Source organism: Arachis hypogaea, chromosome 11 (assembly GCF_003086295.3).
Source record: "Arachis hypogaea cultivar Tifrunner chromosome 11, arahy.Tifrunner.gnm2.J5K5, whole genome shotgun sequence".
NCBI lineage: Eukaryota > Viridiplantae > Streptophyta > Magnoliopsida > Fabales > Fabaceae > Arachis > Arachis hypogaea.
Window position 1 is genome coordinate 64920851 of NC_092046.1, and position 24900 is coordinate 64945750.

The window sequence follows — 24900 nt, forward strand, 5'->3', positions numbered from 1 at the left end:
TCTTCTTCGATTTCTACCGGAATCATTGCCTCCATTTCGTAAGCCAATCGGAAAGGTGATTCCTTTGTGGTGGAATATGGAGTTGTCCGATATGCCCATAGGACTTGTGGGAGCTCTTTAGCCCAGGCTCCCTTTGCGTCCTGTAATCTCCGTTTTAACCCAGTCAATATGACTTTGTTAGCTGCTTCTGCTTGTCCATTAGCTTATGGGTGTTCTACGGATGTAAATTGATGTTTTATTTTCAAGTCTGTTACTAACTTCCTGAAGCCTGCGTCTATGAATTGAGTTCCAATATTTCTATATAAGAACTTCTGACTTCTTTGCGTAGTGGCATTGGCTAGGGGCTCTGCTTCAATCCATTTTGTAAAATAATCTACCCCTACGATTAGGAACTTGACCTGTCCCAATCCTTGAGGAAAGGGCCCGAGGAGATCGAGTCCCCACTTTGCAAATGGCCAAGGTGATGTTATGCTGATGAGCTCCTCTGGTGGGGCGATGTGGAAGTTAGCATGTTTTTGACATGGTGGACATGTCTTGATGAACTCGGTGGCCTCTTTTTGTAAAGTTAGCTAAAAGAATTTGGCTCGGAGTACTTTCTTGGCAAGAGCTCGAGCTCCGAGACGATTGCCACATGTGCCACTGTGTATCTCTTCCAAGACTTCTTTTGTGTTAGGGGTGGGTACACATTTTAGTAGGGGCGTTGAAATTCCTCTCTTGTATAGGATGTTGTTTATGATGGTGTAATATTGTGCCTCCCGCTTTAACCTCTTTGCCTCCTTTTTATCCATAGGGAGTATCTCTGATTTGAGGTAGCTGATTACGGGAGTCATCCACCCTTGATCCTGACCTGATATTTCTAGGACTTTGTCTTCTTCCAAGATTGACGGGTTCTGTAGTTTTTCCTGGATGAGGCTTCTATTATTGCCCCCTGGTTTGGTGGTAGCTAATTTCGAGAGTGCGTCAGCTCGGGCATTTTGTTCTCGAGGTATATGTTGGATCTCGTATTCCTTGAATTGTCCGAGTTGTTCCTGGGTTTTGTCCAGGTACTTTTTCATGGCAGGGTCTTTAGCTTGGTAGGTCCCTGCTATTTGTGAGGTGACAACTTGTGAATCACTGAAGATGACAAGTTTTTGGGCCCCACCTCTTTAGCCAGCTTCAAACCAGCCAATAACACCTCGTACTCAGCCTGGTTATTGGAGGCAGGGAACTCAAACTTCAGGGAGAGTTCGATTTGGGTTCCCTAATTGCTTTCTATTATCACACCTGCTCCACTCTCAGTTTTATTTGAAGAGCCATCCACGTAAAGATTCCAATTTGTAAGGACTTCTGGGGTGTCAGTATACTCTGCGACGAAATCGGCCAGATATTGGAATTTGATGGCTATCAGAGTTTCATATTGAAGGTCGAATTCAGATAACTCGACCGCCCATTGTAGGATTCTTCCTGCTAAATTTGTTTTCTGTAGAATGCTTTTCATGGGTTGGTTGGTTCAAACCTTGATGGTGTGAGCTTGAAAATATGGGCGAAGTCGTCGAGAAGTTAGTATGAGAGCATAGGCAAACTTCTCTATTTTTTGATAGTTCAGCTCGGATCCCTGTAGTGCTTTGCTGATGAAGTATACGGGTTGTTGTCCACTTTCATCCTCCCTGACTAGTGCTGAAGCTACTGTCTGACTTCCTACTGCAAGGTATAGTATAAGTGCTTCTCCTTTTCATGGTCGGGTGAGGATGGGTGGTTGTCTCAGGAATTTTTTAAACTCTTGAAAGGCTTGTTCGCACTCAGGTGTTCATTCAAACTTCTTTCCCTTCCTTAGAGTGGCATAGAAGGGGAGAGATCTTATGGCCGATCCGGCTAGAAATCTGGACAAGGCTGCTAGTCACCCGTTGAGTTGTTGCACCTCTTTGACACAGTTCGGGCTTTTCATGTCGAGTATGGCCTGACACTTGTCTGGGTTTGCTTCTATTCCTCTTTGTGTGAGCATGAATCCCAGGAATTTGCCGGCTTCTACTGCAAAGGTGCATTTTGCAGGATTAAGTCTCATGCCATACTTTCGTATAGTATTGAACACTTGGGCGAGGTCAGATAGTAATGACTCCTCGCTTTGTGTTTTTACTAACATGTCATCCACATATGCCTCCATAAGTTTCCCGATATGGTCTGCGAAGACCTTGTTCATTAGTCTTTGATACGTGGCTCCTGCATTTTTGAGTCCAAATAGCATGACGACATAGCAGTAATTTGCTTTTGGGGTTAAGAATGAGGTTTTTTCTTGATCGGGTGGATACATCGGGATTTGGTTGTATCCCGAACAAGCGTCCATAAACGAGATGTATTTGTATCTGGAGGAGGCATCCACTAGGGAAACAATACTTGGGAGTGGATAGGGATCTTTTGGACAAGCTTTGTTGAGATCGGTATAGTCGGTGCACATCCGCCACTTCCCATTTGATTTCTTTACTAGGACGACGTTGGCTAGCCATAGTTGGTATTTGACTTCTCTTATGAGTCCTGCCTCTAGTAAAGCTTGTACCTGTTCTTCCACAGCTTGGGATCTTTCTGGTCCGATCTTTCTACGCCTCTGCTGTACCGGCTGAGATCCTAGATATACTGCCAGTTTGTAGCACATTAGTTTAGGGTCTATGCCCGGCATGTCTGTGGCCTTCCATGCGAAGAGGTTGACGTTATCTTTTAAGAACTGTATCAGGGGCTCCTTTACATATCTTTTTAGGATTGCGCCAATATTGGTTGTTTTATCTGGGACATCTCCAATCTGAAATTTTTCTATCTCGCCCTTAGGTTGTGAACGAAGCTCTTCCCGACCTTGCATTCCCCCGAGTTCGATGGTGTGGATTTCTTCTCCTTTGCCTCTGAGGTTCAGACTTTCATTGTAACAGCGTCGCGCTATCTTCTGATCTCCTTTTATTGTAGCAATCCCTTCTGGAGTTAGGAATTTCATGCATAGATATGGAGTTGAAATTACTGCTGCGAGCTGGTTTAATGTTGCCCGACCTATCAGGGCATTGTAGGCTGAGCTTACGTCGACTATAACGTAGTCTATGTTGAGTGTTCTTGACCGAGTTCCTTTTTCGAAGGTTGTATGTAGTGAGATGTATCCAAGCGATTGGATTGGAGTGTCTCCTAGTCCAAACAAGCTGTTCGGATATGCTCTAAATTCTTTCTCCTGCAAGCCGAGTTTATCGAAGGCGGATTTAAACAAGATATCCGTCGAGCTTCCTTGGTCTATGAAAGAGCAGAAGATTAATGGTTTAGAGGTTATAGTAAACTCTCGTTGTAAGTATAGTTACTAAACCAAGCAATCAACCTTTCTTACAAAAGTTTTGGTTGTCACAAGTAACAAACCCCTAAATAAATTGATAACCGAAGTATTCAAACCTCGGGTCGTCTTCTCAAGGAACTGCAGGGAAGTATGTTCTTATTATTGGTTATGGAGATTGTAAATCGGGGTTCTGAGAGTGAGGAGCGAATGGTTTAATTAGAAAATAAAGTAAATGAAGAACAAGCAATTTAAATGGCGAGTAAAATAAATCAATGACTATAAATAGACTTTTGGCAAGGTATGAGAAATTAGAGGTCCTATCCTATTTATCCTTATCAATGATGATAAGAATTGAATCTTAATTCCACTTTGTTAACCTTTACTAAGATAAAGGAAGGTCAAGTGATTAATTGGTTTGATCTTCGAATCCTATTTATTTCCTAAGAAAAGATTGGGATTATTGAAGTTCAGTTTAATTAACAAAGATAACAATTATCATTCATGTTTGAGTTTGATAACTCCTGAGTTACTGATTTCTTAACCAAGACCAAAAGGAGAAAAATAAATCTACTGGAATAAAAATGTCTTCAGATGGGAATAACAATAATGTAAATAAAAGGAAAGCAATAATAAACTGAAATACCTCAAATAACATTAATTCAAAAGAGTAATCTGTAACATGGAAGAATTCATAAATTAAATTGCAAAATCAAATAACCAACTAAAGTAATGGAATGAATAAAAAGTGAAAGGGAAGCTTAAAGTAAAGGAACATTGAACCTGGGATCGAGAGTCACTCCTAAAACTAAGAGAAATCCTAAATCCTAATACTAAGAGAGAGGAGAGAACCTCTCTCTAAACTAATTCTAAATCATGAAAAACTAACTAAAGTGGTGACTCTCCCTGAATGGATGCATTCTCCCACTTCATAACCTCTGGTCTATGCCTTCCGGACTTGGATTTGAGCCAAAAAGGGATTCAGAATTCGCTGGGAGCGTTTTCTGCAATTTCTGGTGCGTGGCCTCTGTCACGCATCCGCGTGGGTCACGCGGTCGCGTCATTCGGAGTTTTCCTTGCCACGTGGCCGTGTCAGTCATGCGGCCGCGTCATATGTGTTCTGCTTAAGGCGCACGGTCGCGTTAGTCATGCGGCCGCGTCGCTGCTTCTTCGCGCTTGGCATGCGTCCGCGTCGCCCATGCAATCGCATGGATGCCAGTTTCTCCAAAAAATCTGTTTTGTGTTTTCCTTCCATTTTGTATGTTTCCTTTCCATCCTTTAAGTCATTCCTGCCTTAGAAGATCTGAAACTACTCAACACACGAATCACGGCATCGAATGGAAATAAAGGTAATTAAAATAATTAATTTTAAAGCATAGGAAACATGTTTTTCACATACATCACATAATAAGGAAGGGAAAATAAAACCATGCAATTAATATGAATAAGTGGGTGAAGGATTGAATAAATCACTCAGATTAAGCACAAAATATATCATAAAATATGGGTTTATCAGTCTACCAATGTGCGGTGAAGGTTTGCATTGGCCAATATGATAGTGATGACCATAGGATCATCATGTCCCGGGATGATGCCTGCTGCATCTTCTTGGGTGAAAGTAATGGTAGGGAGGTCGAGTGATCCTTCTCCTCCCTCGACATGATAGACTTCTTTGAGGTGTCTTTTGCGAGATAATTTTAGGATCCCCCTCCTGCAAATCCTCCGTTGATCATGTGAACGTGTCTCTCTGGGGTGTGAGGTGGTCGTTCTCTTCGTCCGGCCTCTTCGTCTCTTCTTCTTTTTCTAGGCTCTTCCAATTTGTTGGCTAAATATCGACCTAGCCATCCTTCTTTTACCAATTTCTCAATAACATATTTCAGGTCGAAGCACTCATTGGTAGGATGCCCGTAGATTCGGTGATATTCACAGTACTCCGTTCGATTTCCTCCTCCTTTCTTACTTTTGAGTGGACAAGGTGGCGAGATCCTTTCCGTATGGCATACTTCTCGGTAAACATCCACAAGAGATACCCGGAGAGGGGTATAGTTGTGGTATTTCTTAATATTCTCCCTGTGTTGGTCTTCTTTTTTCTTGGACTCCTTTTTCTTATCTCGGGAGGAGTAGGAGAATCCGGATTTTGATGTCTCTCCTAATCGAGAGTTTTCTTCCATGTTGATATACTTCTCTGCTCGTTCTTGTACTTCATTTAGAGATGTGGGATATTTCTTTGATATGGAGTGACTAAAAGGTCCCTCTCGTAGGCCATTGATGAGGCACATAATAGCTGCTTCTGTTGGCAAATTTTGTATGTACAGACATGATTTGTTGAATCTTTCCATATAATTGCGAAGACTTTTCCAGTCTCCTTGCTTGATTCCTAACAAGCTTGGAGCGTGTTTGGTTTTGTCCTTTTGGATGGAGAATCTGGCAAGAAATATTTTGGTTAGGTCATTGAAATTTGTGATGGATCTCGGAGGCAGACTGTCGAACCACTTAATTGCTGTTTTTGTTAGGATTTTCGGGAAGGCTTTGCCTCGAATAGCATCCGATTCGTCGGTGAGGTACACTCTGTTTCTGAAATTACTGAGATGATGGCTTGGATCTGATGCGTCATCGTATGGAGTCATGTCGAGAGCTTTGAAGTCTTTTGGGACTTTGGATTTCATGATTTCTTTAGTGAATGGATCTTGATCTTCGTGAGGTTTACCTTCATGACTGGATCGGGTAGTCTTGGTTTTGAGACCGACTTCAAGCTTTAGGAGTTTGTCCTCTAGTTCTCGACGTCACTTGGTTTCCTTTCGTAGGTCCTTCTCGGCTTCCCGTTGATGCTCGGCCAATTTTTTGAGCTTTTTGAGGCAATCTTGTTGAGCTTGAAGTGCCTCCATGATTTCTGAATTTGGCGAATTCTTGTCTTTGTTTAGTTGAGAAGTATCATTTGGTGTTGTGTCCGCATTCTTGTGAGGCGTCCTGTCTTCTAGATTAGAGTCATGGTCATTGTCAAGGTTGTTTGCCATGATGGTGGGATGACTTCCAGGTTCCCCCGCAACGGCGCCAAATATTCCGAGGGTTACCTGAAACTGTAGGTCGATCTTGGACGAGATCTTCTGTGCTGGTCGGCGTTGATGTGTCCGACTTATGGATGGTGGTCGGAGACGCCGTGTCTGACTTGTTAGACTTGTTGGGGATGCTGATCCTTCGTCACCGGAGGATGGTGGTACTTGCAAGGGACTCCGATGCTTAAATTAGCAAGGGTATTAAGCAGGTTTTTAGTAGAATCAGAGTATGAGTTATACTTGGGTGCTCCAGTGTATTTATAATGGTGTGGAGTGACTTTTCTGGAGATAAGATTATTATCTTATCTTATCTTTGAGTGAAGTCATCTTATCTTCAAGGGAACCGCCCTTATCTCTCTAGGCTTGGGCTGCCTTTGGGATTTGGGTTGTGTTCCTCTGTTTGGGCCCGTTTTTGGGCTTTTCCTTGATGGTTTGGCCGAACTCTTTGAGAAGAGGTCGGGTAATCCTGACTTGAAGAGGTCGGTCGACTTGTCGTTAGTCAGCCCGAGTCGTACAACTCGACCCAGGGCATGAACAACACCCAACATCTCTAAACGAGGTACAAGAATGGGCTGAAAAATATATTAATATGGAGGAGAACTCTCGACTAGGAGAAACCTCAAAATCCAGATTCTCCTACCCGCCTTGGGACAAGGATAAAGAGTCCAGGAAAAAAGAAGACCAGCCTACTGAAGAACCTAGAAAATACCACAACTACACTCCCCTCAGGGTGTTTGTTCATACCTTGGGTCGAGCTGTCCGACCCAGGATGATTAGCGACAAAGCAACCGACCTCTTCAAGTCAAACCATCCGACCTCTTCTCAAAGAGCTCGGACAAATCGACAGGAAAGCCCAAAAAGGGGCCCAAATTGAGGAACACGACCCAAATCCAAAGGCAGCCCGAGCCTACAGAGAGATAAGATAACTAACTTATCTTATCTAAAGAGGTCACTCCACACTATTATAAATATACTGGAGCACCTAGGTATCACTCATACTCTGATTCTACTAAAAACCTGCTTAATACCCTTGCTAACTTAAGCATCGGAGTCCCTTGCAGGTACCACCACCCTCCGGTGACAAAGGATCAGCAGCATTGTTCGTCCAACAAGTCGGGTGCGACAGCTCCCGCAACCATCCACCAGCCGAATACGTCATCTCCGACCAGCACAGAAGATCTCGTCTGAGATCGAACTACAGTTTCAAGTAACCCTCGAAACATTGGCGCCGTTGCCGGGGACTTGGAAGTCATCCTACCACCATGGCGGACGACCATGACGACGACCACGACTCAGATCTAGAGGATAGGACACTGCACAAAAATGAGGACACTACACCAAAGGATATCCCGCAACCTGACGGGGACAAAAATTCACCAAACCCAGGAGCACTCGAGACACTTCAAGATTGTTTAAAGAAACTTGAGAAAGAAGCCCAACACCAACGAGAAGTTTGGAAAGACATACAAAGGGAGATAAGGCGATGCCGGGAATTGGAGGACAAACTTCTAAAACTCGAAACCGATCTCAAAACTAAAGCTACTCGATCCACTCATGAGGACAGCTCTCGCAAGGATCAAGATCCATTCACTAGAGAGATCATGAAAACCAAAATCCCCAAGGACTTTAAACTCCCGGATATGACGTTATACGATGGTACGGCCAATTTCAGCCATCATCTCAGTAACTTCAGGAGTCAAATATACCTCACTGACGCCTCGGACGCAGTCCGCTGCAAAGTCTTCCCGACTACCTTAACCAAAACGGCGATTAGGTGGTTCGACAATCTACCCCCCAGGTCCATCTCAAGCTTCGATGACCTGGCCAAAAAGTTTCTAGCCAGATTCTCTATCCAGAAAGACAAAACCAAGCATGCCCCAAGTCTATTAGGAATCAAACAAGGAGATCGGGAAAGTCTCCGCAACTACATGGAGAGATTCAAAAAGGAATGTCTAGACATACAAAGTCTGCCCACAGAAGCGGCCATCATGGGCCTCATCAATGGCTTGCAAGAAGGACCTTTTAGCCACTCCATATCGAAAAAGCATCCCACATCTCTAAATGAGGTACAAGAATGAGCAGAGAAGTATATCAACATGGAGGAAAACTCTCGACTAGAAGAGACCTCGAAACCCGAATCCTCCTACTCCTCCCGAGAAAAAGACAAAGGATCCAAGAAAAAAGATCAGATCGGAGAAAAGATAAAAAATATCACAATTATACCCCTCTTCGGGTATCTCTTGTGTATGTCTACAGAGAAGTATGCCATACGGAAAAGATACCTCCAGCTCGACCACTCAAAAGCAAAAAAGGAGGAGGAAACCGGGCTGAATGTTGTGAATATCATCGAATCTATGGACATTCCACCAACGAATGTTTCGACCTAAAAAACATCATAGAAAAACTGGTAACAAAAGGAAAGTTAGATCGGTATTTGGCAAGCCGAGTAGACGATCCCAGAAAAAGAAGAAGAGATGAAGATGTCAGACGTGCAGAACGACCACCTCGCACACCTGAAAGACACGTCCACATGATACACGGAGGATTTGCGGGAGGAGGGATCTCCAAATCATCTCGCAAAAGACATCTTAAAGAAGTATATCATGTCGAGGGAAGGGAGGAAATGCCCGCATCCCCACAATTACTTTTACCAAAGAGGACGCATCCGGTATCATCTCAGGACACGACGATCCTATGGTCATCACTATCATCTTGGCAAATACAAATCTCCATCGTACACTGATAGACCAAGGAAGCTCCGCCGACATCTTGTTTAAAACTGCCTTCGACAAGCTCGGCCTGGAAGAAAAAGAACTCAGAGCATATCCGAACAGCCTGTTCGGACTGGGAGATACCCCAGTTCAACCACTTGGATACATCTCACTACACACGACTTTCAAAAAAGGAAACCAGTCAAGAACACTCAAGATAGACTACATCGTAGTCGACGTGAGTTCAGCCTACAATGCCTTAATAGGTCGGACAACATTAAACCAGCTCGGCGCAGTAGTCTCGACTCCACATCTATGCATGAAATTCCCAATTGCAGAAGGGATAGCTACAATAAAAGCAGACCAAAAGACGGCGCGCCGCTGTTACAATGAAAGTCTAAACCTCAGAGGCAGAGGAAAAGAATTTCACATAATTGATAAGAGAAGTCAAGTACCCACTATGGCTAGCCAACGTCGTCTTGGTGAAAAAAGAGTATGGGAAGTGGCAGATGTGCACCGACTACACTGATCTCAATAAAGCCTGCCCAAAAGATCCTTATCCACTCCCAAGTATCGACGCTCTGGTGGATGCCTCCTCCGGATATAAATACCTCTCGATTATAGATGCATATTCGGGATACAATCAAATCCCAATGTATCCACCCGACCAAGAAAAAACTTCATTCTTAACCCCAAAAGCAAACTATTGCTACATCGTCATGCCTTTTGGACTTAAAAATGCGGGAGCTACTTATCAGAGATTAATGAATTAAGGTCTTTTCGGATCACATCGGGAAAATCATGGAAGTCTACGTGGACGATATGTTAATAAAGACGCAAAGTGAAAAGACATTACTGTCCGACCTCACCCAAGTATTTGACACTATAAGAAGGCATGGCATGCGACTCAATCCGGCAAAATGCACCTTCGCAGTAGAAGCTGGCAAATTCTTGGGCTTCATGCTCACACAAAGAGGAATCGAGGCAAACTCGGACAAATGCCGGGCCATACTCGACATGAAGAGCCCAACTTGTGTCAAAGAAGTGCAACAACTCAATGGAAGGTTGGCAGCCTTGTCCAGATTTCTAGCTGAATCGGCAATAAGATCCATCCCCTTCTACGCCACTTTAAGGAAGGAAAAGAGGTTTGAATGGACAACGGAGTGCGAGTAGGCCTTCTAAGATTTCAAAAGATTCCTGGGATAGACACCTATCCTGACTCGGCCACGGGAAGGAGAACCACTTATATTATACCTTGCAGTAGGAAATCGGGCAGTAGCTTCAGCACTAGTTCGAGAAGACGACAGTGGGCAACAACCCGTATACTTCATCAGCAAAGCATTACAAGGATCCGAGTTGAACTACCAAAAAAATAGAAAAATTCGCCTATGCTCTCATACTAACATCACGACGACTTCGTCCATATTTTCAAGCTCACACCATTAGGGTTCGGACCAACCAACCCATAAAAGGGATTTTGCAGAAAACAAACTTAGCAGGAAGAATCTTGCAATGGGCGGTCGAGTTGTCCGAATTCGACCTTCAATACGAAGCTCGGATAGCCATCAAATCGCAATATCTAGCCGACTTCATTGTAGAATTTACAGACACCCCGGAAATCCCTACAAAATAGAATCTCTATATAGATGGCTCCTCAAATAAAACTAGAAGCGGCGCAGGCGTGATAATCGAAAGCGACCAGGGAACCCAAATCGAACTTTCCCTCAAATTCGGGTTCCCTGCCTCAAACAACCAAGCTGAATATGAGGCGCTACTAGCTGGTTTGAAACTGGCTAAGGAGGTTGGAGCTCAAAAGCTTATCATCTTCAGTGACTCACAAGTGGTCACCTCGCAAATATCAGGGAGCTACCAAGCCAAAGATCCTACCATGAAAAAGTACCTATACAAAACCAGGGAACAACTCGGACAACTCGTAGAATATGAGGTCCGTGACATACCCCGAGAACAGAATGCCCGAGCTGATGCACTCTCAAAGCTAGCCAGCACCAAACCAGGGGGCAACAATAGAAGCCTCATCCAAGAGATGCTGCAAAACCCGTCAATCTCGGAAGTAGAAAATGTCCTAACCATAACAGGTCAGGATCAAGGATGGATAACCCCCATAATTAACTACCTTAAAACAGAAACATTCCCCACAGATGAAAAGGAGGCAAAGAGGTTAAAACGGGAAGCACAATACTACACCATCATAAAAAATACCCTATACAAAAGGGGATTTCGATACCATTGTTAAAATGCGTGCCGACTTCCAACACAAAGGAAGTTTTAGAAGAAGTACACAGCGGCATCTGTGGCAATCATCTCGGAGCATAGGCACTTACCAAAAAGGTACTCCAGACAGGATTTTATTGGCCAACTCTACAAAAGGAAGCCATAAAATTTGTAAAGACATGTCCACCATGTCAAAAACATGCCAACTTCTACATTGCCCCACCAGAGGAACTCATCAGCATAACCTCACCTTGGCCATTCGTAAAATGGGGACTCGACCTTCTCGGACCTTTCCCTCAGGGATCGGGACAAGTCAAATTCCTCATAGTAGGGGTAGACTACTTCAGCAAGTGGATCGAGGCAGAACCCTTAGCTAACGCCACGGCTCAAAGAAGTCGAAAATTCCTATATAGAAACATTGTCACAAGATTTGGAGTTTCATACTCCATCACCACAGACAATGGCACCCAATTCACAGATGCAGGGTTCAGAAAATTAGTGGCCGACCTGAACATAAAACACCAATTCACTTCCGTAGAACATCCCCAGGCCAATGGACAAGCTGAAGCTGCCAAAGTCATATTGGCTGGGCTAAAATAGAGATTACAGGAGGCAAAGGGAGCTTGGGCCGACGAGCTCCCACAAGTTCTATGGGCATATCGGACAACCCCACACTCCACCACAAAGGAATCACCTTTCCGACTAGCCTACGGAACGGAGGCAATGATCCCAGTGGAGGTCGAAGAAGGATCGCCCAGGGTGATTCACTATAGTGAAGAAGCCAATTCCCAACTTCAAAGGGAAGAACTCGACCTACTTTCGGAAATCCGAAAAAGAGCTCGGATCAGGGAAGAGGCACTAAAACGTCGAATGGCTTCAAGATACAATCAAAAGGTAGTGCCACGAGGTTTTGATGAAAACGACCTCATCCTAATCCGAAATGATATCGGAACAACCCGACCTGGAGAAGGAAAGCTGGCAGCAAACTGGAAAGGACCCTACCGAGTCATAGAAGTACTTGGAAATGGCTACTACAGACTGTCCGAACTCGAAGGGAGAGAGATTCCTAGGTCATGGCACACCTGCAAATTAAGAAGATACTACAGTTAGAGGTAATAAAATCTTAGGATAAGGTACACTCTTTTTCCTGAAAAGGTTTTTTAATGAGGTGCCAAGCCAAGATCTACAAATTACCCGATTTAGAGGGATAAAACTCCTACATGTATACATCTGCATTTTCTTTTGAATAAAGTTTCTTAGATTTTCTACAAAATTCTCAAAATGCATTAGTCTGAAACGCTAAAAGATTCATCGCCCGATTACAAAGCTACGAGATCGGCAGAAAGTGAAGATCAAATTCACTGTCCGACCACAATAAAAACCAAAGAAGGTGAAAAACAAAATCATCAAAAGGTCGACCAAACAGGGATCAAACCTAAAAAATCGGCAAAGGTGAAAAAAGCGACAAAACAGAATAATGCAAGAAGTTATCGAAAGTGATCCATAAAAAGGACCTGACAAGGTCTTAACAAAATGGGTTGCTAAAAATAACTTAAAAGACAGGCCGACATAAAAAAGCCGGACCAGTCGACCACAATAACTCAAGTTATAAAAAGTCAATCACTGGAAAGAGGCCTGGCCAGCCCTAAAAAAGAGGATTAGTAAAAATAACTTAGAAGAGACCGACATAAAGAAGTCAGCCTCCCACAAACAAGTTATAAAAACTAAATCCCTGAAAGAGACCTAACAAGGGTCCAAGAAAGAGGATTACTAAAAATAACTTAGAAGAGACCGACATAAAGAAGTCGGCCTCCCAGAAACAAGTTATAAAAAGCAAATCCCTGAAAGAGACCTGACGAAGGTCCAAGAAAGAGGATTACTAGAAATAACTTAGAAGAGACCGACATAAAGAAGTCGGCCTCCCACAAACAAGTTATAAAAAGTAAATCCCTAAAAGAGAATTGACGAAGGTCCAAGAAAGAGGATTACTAGAAATAACTTAGAAGAGACCAACATAAAGAAGTCGGCCTCCCACAAACAAGTTACAAAAAATAATCCCTAAAGGAAACCCAACGAGGTCCAAAAGAGAGGATTAATGGAAGTAACTTAGAAAAGACTAAGTTGGCCTCCCAAAAACCTTAACGTTATAACAAGTAACTCCCAACAGAGATCTCACAAAGGTCCAAACAGAACGGATTACAAGAAATAACTTCAGGCCAAAGCGAGGAAGCCAACATACAAGTTGGACCCAAGCATACACAACCTCAAAGGAATTAAGCCACAAGTACGAGAAAACAAGGGCAATCCAAAGAGGACGGACAATAAGGCTCCAACACTCTCAAAAAACCCAAAAAGGTGTCAAGCAGATGCAGCCAGATATATCAGGAAAAACACAAGATATAATAATAAACAAAACTCAAGGGGATACCAAGATCAACCCCAAGAGCTTGGAGACTACTTTGTTTTTCAAAATAAAGTTGCTAAACAAGCAACTAAAAAAGTAGCAAAAGTCAAGCAACCACCATTCACAAAAATAAAATGTTTAAAAGCCCACAGGCCGGGCTATCTACACAAAACATCCACATAATCATTGAAGATCCGAAGGCTTCTCGGTAGCATCAACACGGGGGGAAGGAGGGCGAGTCTGAAGAGGCACAGCATCCACGATCACATCATCCTGGTTTAAGATCTGACTATCAGGTTCTGACACGAGATGACCAACCTCAGCTGAAGGAGCTGAAGAAGTCGGCACCACAGAGGCTTTGGCAGCAGGCACAGAAGGAGGTTCAACATCATTGTCTTCAGGATCGTCAGGGACAATCTTGCCATCCTTTACAACATTGTCCAGGCTGAAGAGAGTAAGGTCAAGCTCGGGGGCAAGAACCCGAACCCGCTCCTTCAGGTTCTCATAAGCAACATTTACGCTGCCTACAAGGTGACCCTGGAGCTCGGCATTATCAGCTCAAGCGGACTCCAACTCCTCCCTGAGACGCATCACTTTCCTGTAGGTCGTGACATAGCTATCCTTGTGCCTCAATGCCGTGTCTTCAGCCAACCTCACAGAAGTCGCCAAAGCAACAGAACTAGCCTTTTCACCCTCCAACTCCTTCTCCAGCTTGGTCTTTCACTTGGAGCTCCTCCTTCAAACCCTTCATTCTGTCAAACTCCCGCTTAGCCTCCTCCATAAAGGCTTTGTAGCATGAAGGGGAAGATCTTGGGCAGTTCGGTACATGGCAGCTCCCATATGTGCCATCTTGATGCTGCTCCGAGTAATAAAGTCCAAATGGCGAATAAGAGAGACATCGTTAGTAGGGATGGTACCATAAGGACCGATCTGCTGATCGACAAACTCAACTGCATCAAAGTCAGGGGCATCAAGGTTAAAAGGCTCAGTTGTCTTTTGTTTTTTGTGTGGAGGAGCACCAGAAGTAGCAACAGAAGCTTGCGGAGGATCAACTAAACGAACCCGGGGAGTAGGGATCATCCTCCTCGCCCCCGGTGAGCTCGGTACGGATGGCTTCGACTAAACCTGAGACGACCCCTCCCCGGCCGCCTTGGCCGAGACGTTTTGAACTACAGTAGCCTTCCTGGCCTTTTTAAAGGCCTTCATGGATTTATTATTTTTAATCATCTCTGCAAACAAACATTGCGAGAAACCAAGTTATAAATTAGAAAAGAAAAGAGATAAACTCGACAAAATAAGCAAAAAACAAAAGAGAAATCGACCACTACCCAGCTCAGCTCGGAGGAGAGAGGGATTTCCTAGGAATTTCTTTGTATCAAGATGGGGAGGCTGCCCCCAATTTTCTTTCAGCACAGTCACAAAGGCTTGCTCAGCCTCATCCAACATCTCCCACGTATATTTAGACACTATTACGTTCTTTTGCCATTCCAAAGGAAAGGCGGGCTCATCATTCTCATCCAGAAAAAAGGGCCGAGCTCCTTCAACAGCTCGGACCCTGAAAAAGTAATTTTTGAAGTCGCGAAAAGATTCATCAAACATGGAAAATACCTTCTTCCCTTGGAAAGCTCGGAAAGAAACCTAGGCGGCCTTCTTCTTAACCACCCCGGGCTTTGTCAAAACAAAGAGATAAAAGAAGAGGGATTGTGAAGGAGGGATATCTAGTTCATGACACAGGAATTGAAAGATTTTTATAAAACCCCAGGAGTTGGGGTGAAGTTGGGATGGAGCTACATTACAAGACCACAAGAGGTTGGTCTCAAAAGGGGTAAAAGGAAGAGTAACATTCATCTGACTAAAAAAGAAGTCGTACGCATAGAAAAAGGGGCGTTCTCCAACAATTCGGGTAGAAAAACAAACCCTTTCCTCAGATTTGGGAGATACAAGCTCATAGTTCTTTCATTACTACCATTACTACAAATCCTATGAAACTGCCTAAGCTGCTGACAAAACTCGGAGTCAACTAATGAAACACACAGAAGAACCATAGAATCCACCCAATTATCCATGCCCTCAGGGACTTGGGAGGAGGTCTCAACAAAATTTTTGCGATAAGACATGAGGTCAACTAGTCCTACAGCAAGAGGAGAAAATAGATTACTAACCCAAACATCTTGGACAAAGTCAAAATTAACTCACAGCAGAGTAGGACTCAAGCATACAAACAAGTAAAAAGGAAAACCCCAAGATAAGGTCCGGGGGCATCCTTTGGAGGCAGTAACAGAGTAAAGGCTCAAGAAAAACAAAAAATCCACAAGACTAACATCCCAACAAAAATTCTTAGCAAAGAAAAGCCCTCACTACAAGAAAACCAGGATTTTGCTACGCTTTTAAAGCGTGGCGAAAAGTGGGAAAAAGCGTAGCGATAGCTTTTCGCCACGCTTTTTGAGCAACCGGCACGCTTTTGAAAGGGTCACAACTGTTAGCGTGCCGGTTGCTCTATCGCCACGCTTTTAGTGACCTATGGCCACGTTTTTTTTGTCGCCACGCTTTTATCTATTACCACGCTTTTAAACGTGGCCATATGCGAGAGGATATGGCTACGCTTTTAAAGTGTGCCAGTAGCTAGATATGGCTACGCTTTTAAAGGGTGCCAATAACTAGAGATACGGCTACGCTTTTAAAGTGTAGCAAAGTCGTGAGATATGGCTACGCTTTTAAAGCGTGCCAATAGCTAGAAATATGGCTACGCTTTTAAAGCGTGCCAATAGCTAAAGGTATAGGTACGCTTTAAAGCGTGGCGAAAAGTGGCTGCTGTATGGAATAGCTACCCTTTTAAAGTGTGGCGAAAAGTGGCTGCTGTATGGAATTTGTTGAAGTTCAATTGTTTTTTTTTAATCTTCATAATAAAATCTAACAAAATTCATAAATAATGTAAAATTTAAACAATATAAAACCTTCATAACAATTTTAATTACTATTAACAATATAAAACCTTCATAAACTTGTACACCAAATATAGTGATTGATCACATGACAAGCTCTAACAAAAAATCAAAGTGATAACAACTACCCATAAATTTGTAATACATGCATTACAATTCCAATAACTATTACATTATCTACATCCTCTAAAAACTACAAAATACCCTTCCTTCTTGTGATGTCTTGCTGGTCATCTGAGATATCATAGACCAACCCTTTCCATCTGTCCGTATCTGTTTGCTTGTCCTCATCGATCGCCACAATCTTGAAGCTTCCGGAGGAAACCTTGCTACTGCTGTGGATTCTTGAGGTAACCTTCTTCAAGTTGCTTCCGAAGAAAGCTGATGAATTGGGAACTGATGAAGCCACAGCTCCAGAACCATTCAAACTCACCTGCAATGTAAAATTACATTATTCTCTTGTTATTTAAGAGTTACTACTCTATTCAAAACTCTAATCCAGTTTTTTTAAGTATACAAGAAATCATGAACCGCATCTAAATATATTGATAACTCACAAATTAATGATATGTATGTATCCATAGTCCGCATGATCATTATTTTTCTAATTTGGTATCTATAACTGATTACTAATTCACACTGCATCCAATCCATTTACTATCCTAATCTTATACATAGTTTAAAACTAGAAGTGATAAATTGAGTGAATAGAATTAATTGAAAGTAACAAAGTAAGGTAAAAGTATCATACTGGAGTTCCTTTGACAGCTTCTATGGTTGAAACTGAAGCAGCCATGGCTGTGTTATTGTCCTTGTAGCAGCAGAGAGTAATTGAACTTACTACAGAGGAAATAATAAACACTATAATGAATACTCATCAGTTGGGAAAGCAGTCCCCACCATGCCCAAACCCTTTTTCCCTATTTTTTAGCAACTAGAATCTGTGACGATTAGTCAACCTTAAGTTCAAACTATAGTAATCTAATTATATACTGCACGGGTAAGACAAATCCATTTTTCCCCAATATTCAACCAAATGGCTAAGTGGACAGAAAAGAAAGTAAAAGAATAAGGTGGAAACAGAGTTCATGAACTCACAGATCTATCAAATTCCAACATGAAGCATCTCTTTACATCTTCTTTGGTAGGTTTGCAACCACAGCGATCACGTCTGGAAGTGAGATATGAGAATTTAGCATGTGTAATGCAAAACAGCAACCTCCTCCAACTTGATCTCACTAGAAAAAATTCAGGAGAACATCATGGAACTCATAAGTGAAAAAACATCAAGGGGAGACATAAATATAAAGAATCAACAGAACATACTTTGGGGATTTCATGTAGTTATCCCATCTGTGTGCACCATTTGGACGAAGATGATCTTGTATACAGGCAGCTGATTTACCATTTTCGTAAGTCAAAAAGTAGTTTGGATTCCCACGTACAAAATCTTTGTAATTTCCAAAGTATATATCTTTTGGAAGATGGTCATAATTCTTCTTAAACATTGATAGCTGAATCAACAGATCAGGAGAAAATGAAGGAGATAGAAGTATCAATGCCAAAACATGCAACTGCATTTACGACTATCTTTTCTAACTAAATTAAGTGATTCATTTCCCTCTACTAAGCCTTAAAAGTAAAACCAAATAGAAAAATAGATCTTCATGATTCTAAAAGTCAAAATTCCTTTTGTTATTCACTGATTCTACAAACTCAAGTACTCCAAAGGGTTCTTTGTTAAGTAATAAGTAGAACAGAAACTTCTGGCAAAGGACTATGTACAACTTCAGCAACTTACCTCACTAAAAAGTTCTTTAATATCATCTCGCTCAACACTGCTCTCCTGAAAACCATAGACACAAGCATTATTACACCTAAGATCTAACTAATCTAGTGTTTATTTAATTTGCGATAGAGAAAATTGAATAAGGGAGACAAAAATGAAAATTACAGTCTAATCAAGCTTGAAAGTTTTTCATATGACATGGTTGAAAGATAGAATTTCATCACTAACATTTTTTAGCCACCAGAAAATAAACCCTAAACCTAAAAGTGATTATGTCCTTGTAATATGCATGACAATGATCTTTTCTAATTGTTTTAGATTCTCAAATAATTTCCCCTTCCTAGCTCCCTGATAAGATAGAACTTTTATTCATCATCACACATTGAAAGCAAAACTGTTTCTCTGAATATCATCTTAGTCATCACCCACCATGAAATTTCAATTGATTTTTTTTAATAAAAAAGGGAATCTAATAATGCACTTAAAATAATGGACAATATAAATATGAATTGGTATATGTTAGGTTATTACGGGATAATATTGTGTTAGTGATAGATACACGTACATATTATATACCTTATTCATTAGATTAGACATATATAATATTAGTTCTAATATAAAAAAAAAAGTACATTAAAGATTGAGAGAAAGAACAGTAATGAGATATGGAGGTCTCTCTCTATAAAGTAGCAGTGAGCCGACAGAGAGAATCGAAATGATATAAGGAAGGGAATTTTTTTATTAATACGACAGAGAATTATTATGAAATTCTATTTTTTAAAAATTTAAAATTATTAAATAAACATATAAATAATTATATATATAAATGACCACTCTGAAGAAAATGATTAAGTGATCATTATTCATAGTACATTAACTTGTTTAAACTAAATGTTTTGAAGTTATATATTTGATTTATACATTATTAGTCACATTATTATTATGAATTTATCATTAAGCAACAACACAATGTATTATCTGCGCTCCAAACATATAGAAACTAAAAAAAATAACGATACACACTGAACATTTTTCCAAATTTAGCTTAGAATGTTGAAAATAAGATGATTCCCTATAAGGTGGATATAACTGTCGGCATAACGTGAAAAGTGTCTCATGTTAAAGGACAAGAGTGCATAGTATATATTTGTTCCTGGGATCCTAGCAACGGCATATCCAAGGTCATATTTATGCTATAAAGTAATCTAATAAAATCAATTCACAGACAAATACATGTATATTTCATACATTACGTGGTTATGATAATTAGGTTTAAGAAGGGAGGGAGGTCTACTTTGGAGGACCGTACCCCATGGCCCCATTGGAATAGAAAAGCAAAGGTTCAAATCATGTGTATATAGTATAGTATATACCCCTACAATGTATTTGTCTTTACTCTTTACCATATATAGCAGCATGTGAATTTGGATCAGATACACTCAAATAAGATAATTTCACATGATTTGATTTATTTCACCCTACTCTTCACATATATGGCTATGTACTTTGGCATCTTCCTCAAGAGGTAAATATTTCTGCAACACAATCAAAATCAGCCAACTTTAACTGCTTTTCTTTTATTTGTTTTGGTCAGGAACTGCTTTTTCTGAATTCTGCTTTCATACATCATTTCTTAAATTTTGGCGCCATGCCTCATTTTAGGTGGATTAATCAGCTTTTTTTTTTGGTCAAGTGATTAATCAGCGTTAAAACTTGATAAAACAGAGTCACAAAAAAAAACTTAACAAAAACAAAACCTTTTTTCCGCATTAAAAACAAAACTTGGATCAACTACCAAAACTAGAAAGAAAACTAGATCCAAAGCAGCCACATCTTGACTTACTTGTCACAGCCTCCGGAGAAAACCGGTGTTCCATCATCCTTCTAAGTGGAGCACAAAACCTTAAACAATAAAAGAGAACATTAATTATAATGCCATCTCAGTTCAAAAGAAATTTTCAGTAATACCACTAATAATAATTTTTTCTTTTTCTTTTTTTTTAATAAAATGAGCTGAAATTCATTACTGGTTGGTCATGAGATGTTGAAGCCTTGGGTGTGCTGTTGATAACAGTTCCATTCCTTGCAACCTCCCAACATCGAACCTACGATATTGACAAAAGAAATTCACCAAAAAAAAAAACATTTGTCTATCAAACAATTAAACACAACATAAGAGCCTTTTCTTCACATAAATTTAAAGAGCTGGTTTAGTTTCAGAAGTATTTTCTGTCACCATTTCTTCTTTCTAATACTAATTATAAAAAACATCATATCCCTTTCAGTTTGAGAAGTTAATCGTAAAAGCAAGAAACACCAAAAAGATAACATTGTGACAATTTTTCTTTTGTGAACTAACATTAAAAAATAGAAATAACACAAAACATTAACAAAAAAATATGCCCTAATATCCAAGTCAAACTCAAACCTGGTTATCCCATGAAGTAGCGACAACAAAATTGGCCCTGGGACTGAAACAAAGGCTGGAAATTGAATCACCAGGCGGCTGGGTTACCTAAAAGAATTGCAACCACAAATTAACAATAACCAAAATGATAATAATAAAGAAAGTGGACATTTTGAAGAAAAACAAGGACAGAATCTACCGAAAGAAAGAGAAAGAAGATTTTAATAAATCAATTCAGAGTTTAATAACATCAGTTCTGTTCTATTCGATAATTCCATAGCACCCAAAAATAATATTAACCAAAAAAAAAATCAATTCAACTAACACATTCAACACAACACAACCACAACCAACTCATATGCACTGATTTGATTACAGAGACTTGCTACTTAAATTAAACTTCAACTCTCTTTTGTTATCTGGTTTGATTACAGACTTTAATAAATAGGGCTTACCAACTCTCAAAACCAGTAATGAAGCATCGATGGAAGGGGCCCCGGCCTGCACGAAAAAGGGAGCGGCGCGGAAGGGGTTAGGGGTTTGCAGTGACGGAAGGAAGCAGCGGCAAAGGGAGCATCGACGGCGGGTTTGCGACGGCAAGTGAGCAGAGGGAGTCACCGCATGAGAGAATCACCACAGAAGGAGGGTTAGGGGCGCCGGAAGAGGGATTTCCGGCGGAGGCATTGCGAGCGCAGCGACGTTCTTCACGGAGTGTCGTCGTCGCGGAGTTAGGGTGAGGGTGAGGCACGATGAAGAGAGGGCTTAGGGTTATCTTCTGAAAGAAATGGGGCTTAATGTTTGAAAGAGGAGTTTGGGCTTAGGGTCTTTGAATGAAGAAGGAGCGAGCTCGTTGAAAGATTTTAATTTGAAGTTATAACTTTAAGACATTTTAATTTGAAGGGTACGAGCTCTTTGAAAATTTTATTTGGGGGAGTCTTTTGGCCATGCTTTTGAAGCGTGCCAAAAGGCTTTTTGGAAACGGCTACGCTTTTAAAACGCCACAATAGTAAACCCCTGTTGCTATGCTTTAAAAGCGTGCCGGTTTCTCTCTATGGCTACGCTTTTTAAGCGTGGCAAAAAAAAAAAACGTAGCCAAATCTCGCATCAATTGCCACTCTCATAAAAGCGTGGCCATTGATCCTTTTCGCCACGCTTTTGAAGCGTAGCAAAAAAAATGTGGCCAAATCTCTATACAATCGCCACCCTCATAAAAGCGTGGCCATAGACCACTTTTGGCCACGCTTTTAAAGCGTAGCAAAAAAAATGTGGCCATAGGCCTTTTTTCTAAAAGGCCTTTTCCAAAAACCAACATTCTGAGAAGAAAGAAGATAAAACAAAGTCACCAAAGGAGCAATAAAATAGCAGTTCAATCAAGAAGCAAACAACAAAACGCGTCAAGCAGAGGACGTTGAAGACGCAACCTTTTTCAAAAGAATCAAACAAAGCTATTACCTCAGAAAGTTGCAACATCAAATAAAGAGGCAACAAAACGTGCAAAACCCAAAAACCCTCAAGCACCAGGAGAAATACCAGAAACATGCATCACAGCAACGATTGAACGTCACGATGAAAAAAGGTTCAAACTTTCAAGCATGCAAACGAAAAATCAAAGCTTCACCAAAGAACCAAAGACAAAGCGATGAAAAAAGTAAAAAAGAGGCTGAAAGTAGAACCAACCTGAAAAAGCAGAAAGCTTCAAAGAAGTTGAAAATGGAAGATGGAATCCGGAGTCGCCCTTTCACAGCAAGGAAAGCACTAATAATCTCCAAGCAAACGTCGCAGGGAGAAACGCAAAAACTACAAACTTCAGGCGAAAACAGAAAGAGAGAAAGAAAAGGGAAGTTACGGAGAAGAGAAACCGTTTTCCTGAGTGTGAAATTCAAAATAGAGAGGCTAAGAGAAACGGGGCAATTAAAAACTAATTAATGAGGGTATTAAACCTTTGCACATTCCCAAGGCTAAGAGCGCTAATGCAAAAGCGCGCGCTTTTAAGAAGAAGCAAAAGAAAACGTTCCACATTCAAAAGAAGACTCTACAAAGAGGAAATCGACAGAATGCTCGAGTTCAGCTTCACCAGAAAAGGATCGAAGTCCTAAAACTAAGACTCGACCTCAAAAAAAAAGACCAAGCTCGAGCAGGGGTATTGTTCATACCCTGGGTCAGGCTGTCCGACCCGGGATGATTAGCGACAAAGCGACCGACCTCTTCTCAAAGAGCTTGGACAAATCGACAGGAAAGCCCAAAAAGGGGCCCGAATCGAGGAACACGACCCAAATCCAAAGGCAGCCCGAGCCTACAGAGAGAAGGGCGGTTCCCTTGAAGATAAGCTGACCTCACTCAAAGATAAGATAACTAACTTATCTTATCTAAAAAGGTCACTTCACACTATTATAATTACACTGGAGCACCCAGGTATCACTCATACTCTGATTCTACTAAAAACCTGCTTAATACCCTTGCTAACTTAAGCATCGGAGTCCCTTGTAGGTACCACCACCCTCTGGTGACAAAGGATCAGCAGCATTGTCAGTCCAACAAGTCGGGCGCGACAGCTCCGACCACCATCCACCAGCCGGATACGTCATCTCCGACCAGCATAGAAGATCTCGTCCGAGATCGACCTACAGTTTCAGGTAACCCTCGGAATAGTGTCCCTTGTGGATGTTTACAGAGAGATATGCAACACTGAAAAGATCCCGCCCCCTCGCCCGATTAAGCATAAAAGTGGAGGAAGTCAGACAGAGTACTGCGAATACCACCGAGTCTACGGGCACCCCACCAACGAATGCTACGACCTAAAGAACGTCATAGAGAAGCTAGCCTAGGAAGGAAGACTAGACAGGTTCCTGACCAACAAAATAGACAAACCGAGGAAGAGAAGAATGGACGAAGAGGTTAGACGAGCTGAATATCCCCTCACACCCCCGAGAGGCATGTTCACATGATAAACAGTGGATTCGCAGGAGGAGGGATCTCTAAATCGTCTCTTAAAAGACGCCTTAAAGAGGTATATCATGGCAAAAGGGATTGGTCACCCAACCTCCCACCTATTACTTTCACCCAAGAAGACGCCATGGGCATCATCCCAAGACACGATGACCCCATGGTCATTACCATAATACTTGCCAACGCCAACCTCCACCGAACATTAATCGACCAGGGAAGCTCTGCGGATATACTGTTCAAAACTGTCTTCAACAAGCTCGCTTTACAAGAAAAGAAGCTCAGAGCATATCCAAATAGCCTATTCGGGCTAGGAGACGCTCCAATTCAACCATTAGGGTACATCTCATTACACACAACCTTTGGAAAAGGAATTTGGTCTAGGACGTTGAGTAAAGACTACATTGTAGTTGACGTGAGCTCAGCCTACAACGCTTTAATAGGTCGGACAACGCTAAACCAGCTCGCCGCTGTGGTCTCCACTCCACATCTATGCATGAAGTTTCCCAATCTAGAAGGAATCGCTACCATAAAGGGAGACCAAAAACTAGCGCGACGCTGTTACAACGAAAGTCTGAACCTCAAAGGTGACCCCAGAGGAAAAGAAACCAATACTATAGAACTCGGGGGAATCCAAGCTCACGAAGAACACCGCCCTCAGCCAGAAGGTGAAACCCAAGAAGTTCAAATTGGATACGCCCCAGACAAAATAACAAGTATAGGAGCAAATCTGAGAAAAGACTTAAAGGAACTGCTAATAAAGCTCCTAAAAGATAACTCCGAGCTCTTTGCATGGAAGGCCGCCGACATGCCTGGTATTGATCCCGGACTAATGTGCCACAAGTTAGCCGTATATCTAGGGTCTCGACCAGTATAGCAAAAACGTAGGAAGCTCGGCCCAGAAAGGTCGCAAGCTATAGAGGAGCAGGTACAGGCCTTGTTGGAGGCAGGGTTCATAAGGGAGGTAAAATACCCATTATGGCTAGCCAATGTGGTGTTGGTCAAAAAGTCAAATGGAAAGTGGCGGATGTGCACCGATTACACCGACCTCAACAAAAGTCTGCCCAAAAGATCCCTACCCACTCCTGAACATCGACACACTAGTTAACACTTCGTCAGGCTATCAGTACCTCTCCTTCATGGAT

The 24900-nt window shown here is 41.7% G+C and overlaps 1 protein-coding gene across 7 annotated transcripts; it reads right to left on the minus strand.

Moving 5' to 3' along the window:
• Positions 1-16629: 16629 nt before the first annotated feature.
• LOC112722184 (ribulose bisphosphate carboxylase/oxygenase activase 2, chloroplastic-like) lies at positions 16630-21698 on the minus strand. 7 transcript variants are annotated; one of them, XM_072206964.1, is made up of 9 exons: positions 21268-21698; positions 20834-20920; positions 20433-20510; positions 20249-20307; positions 18418-18462; positions 17943-18012; positions 17715-17854; positions 17368-17456; positions 16630-17049 (listed from the first exon to the last, which is right to left on the minus strand). In XM_072206964.1, exons 8-9 carry the CDS (start codon positions 17410-17412, stop codon positions 16810-16812), a joined length of 285 nt encoding a protein of 94 aa, XP_072063065.1. In that variant the 5' UTR covers positions 17413-17456; positions 17715-17854; positions 17943-18012; positions 18418-18462; positions 20249-20307; positions 20433-20510; positions 20834-20920; positions 21268-21698; the 3' UTR covers positions 16630-16809. The 7 variants fall into 7 exon arrangements, with proteins under 7 accessions (XP_072063065.1, XP_072063062.1, XP_072063063.1 ...); XM_072206961.1 differs by having other exon boundaries at positions 17943-18130; XM_072206962.1 differs by having other exon boundaries at positions 17943-18130; positions 18418-19940.
• Positions 21699-24900: the final 3202 nt, after the last annotated feature.

What these genes read in the sequence shown, in the direction of transcription:
- LOC112722184 (XM_072206963.1), bottom strand. Translation starts at nt 17,412, where the DNA reads ATGGCTGCTTCAGTTTCAACCATAGAAGCTGTCAAAGGAACTCCA. An exon ending in AAGCTGTCAAAGGAACTCCA is followed by an intron (nt 17,050 to 17,367) that starts GTATGATACTTT and finishes TTTACATTGCAG; the next exon opens with GTGAGTTTGAATGGTTCTGG.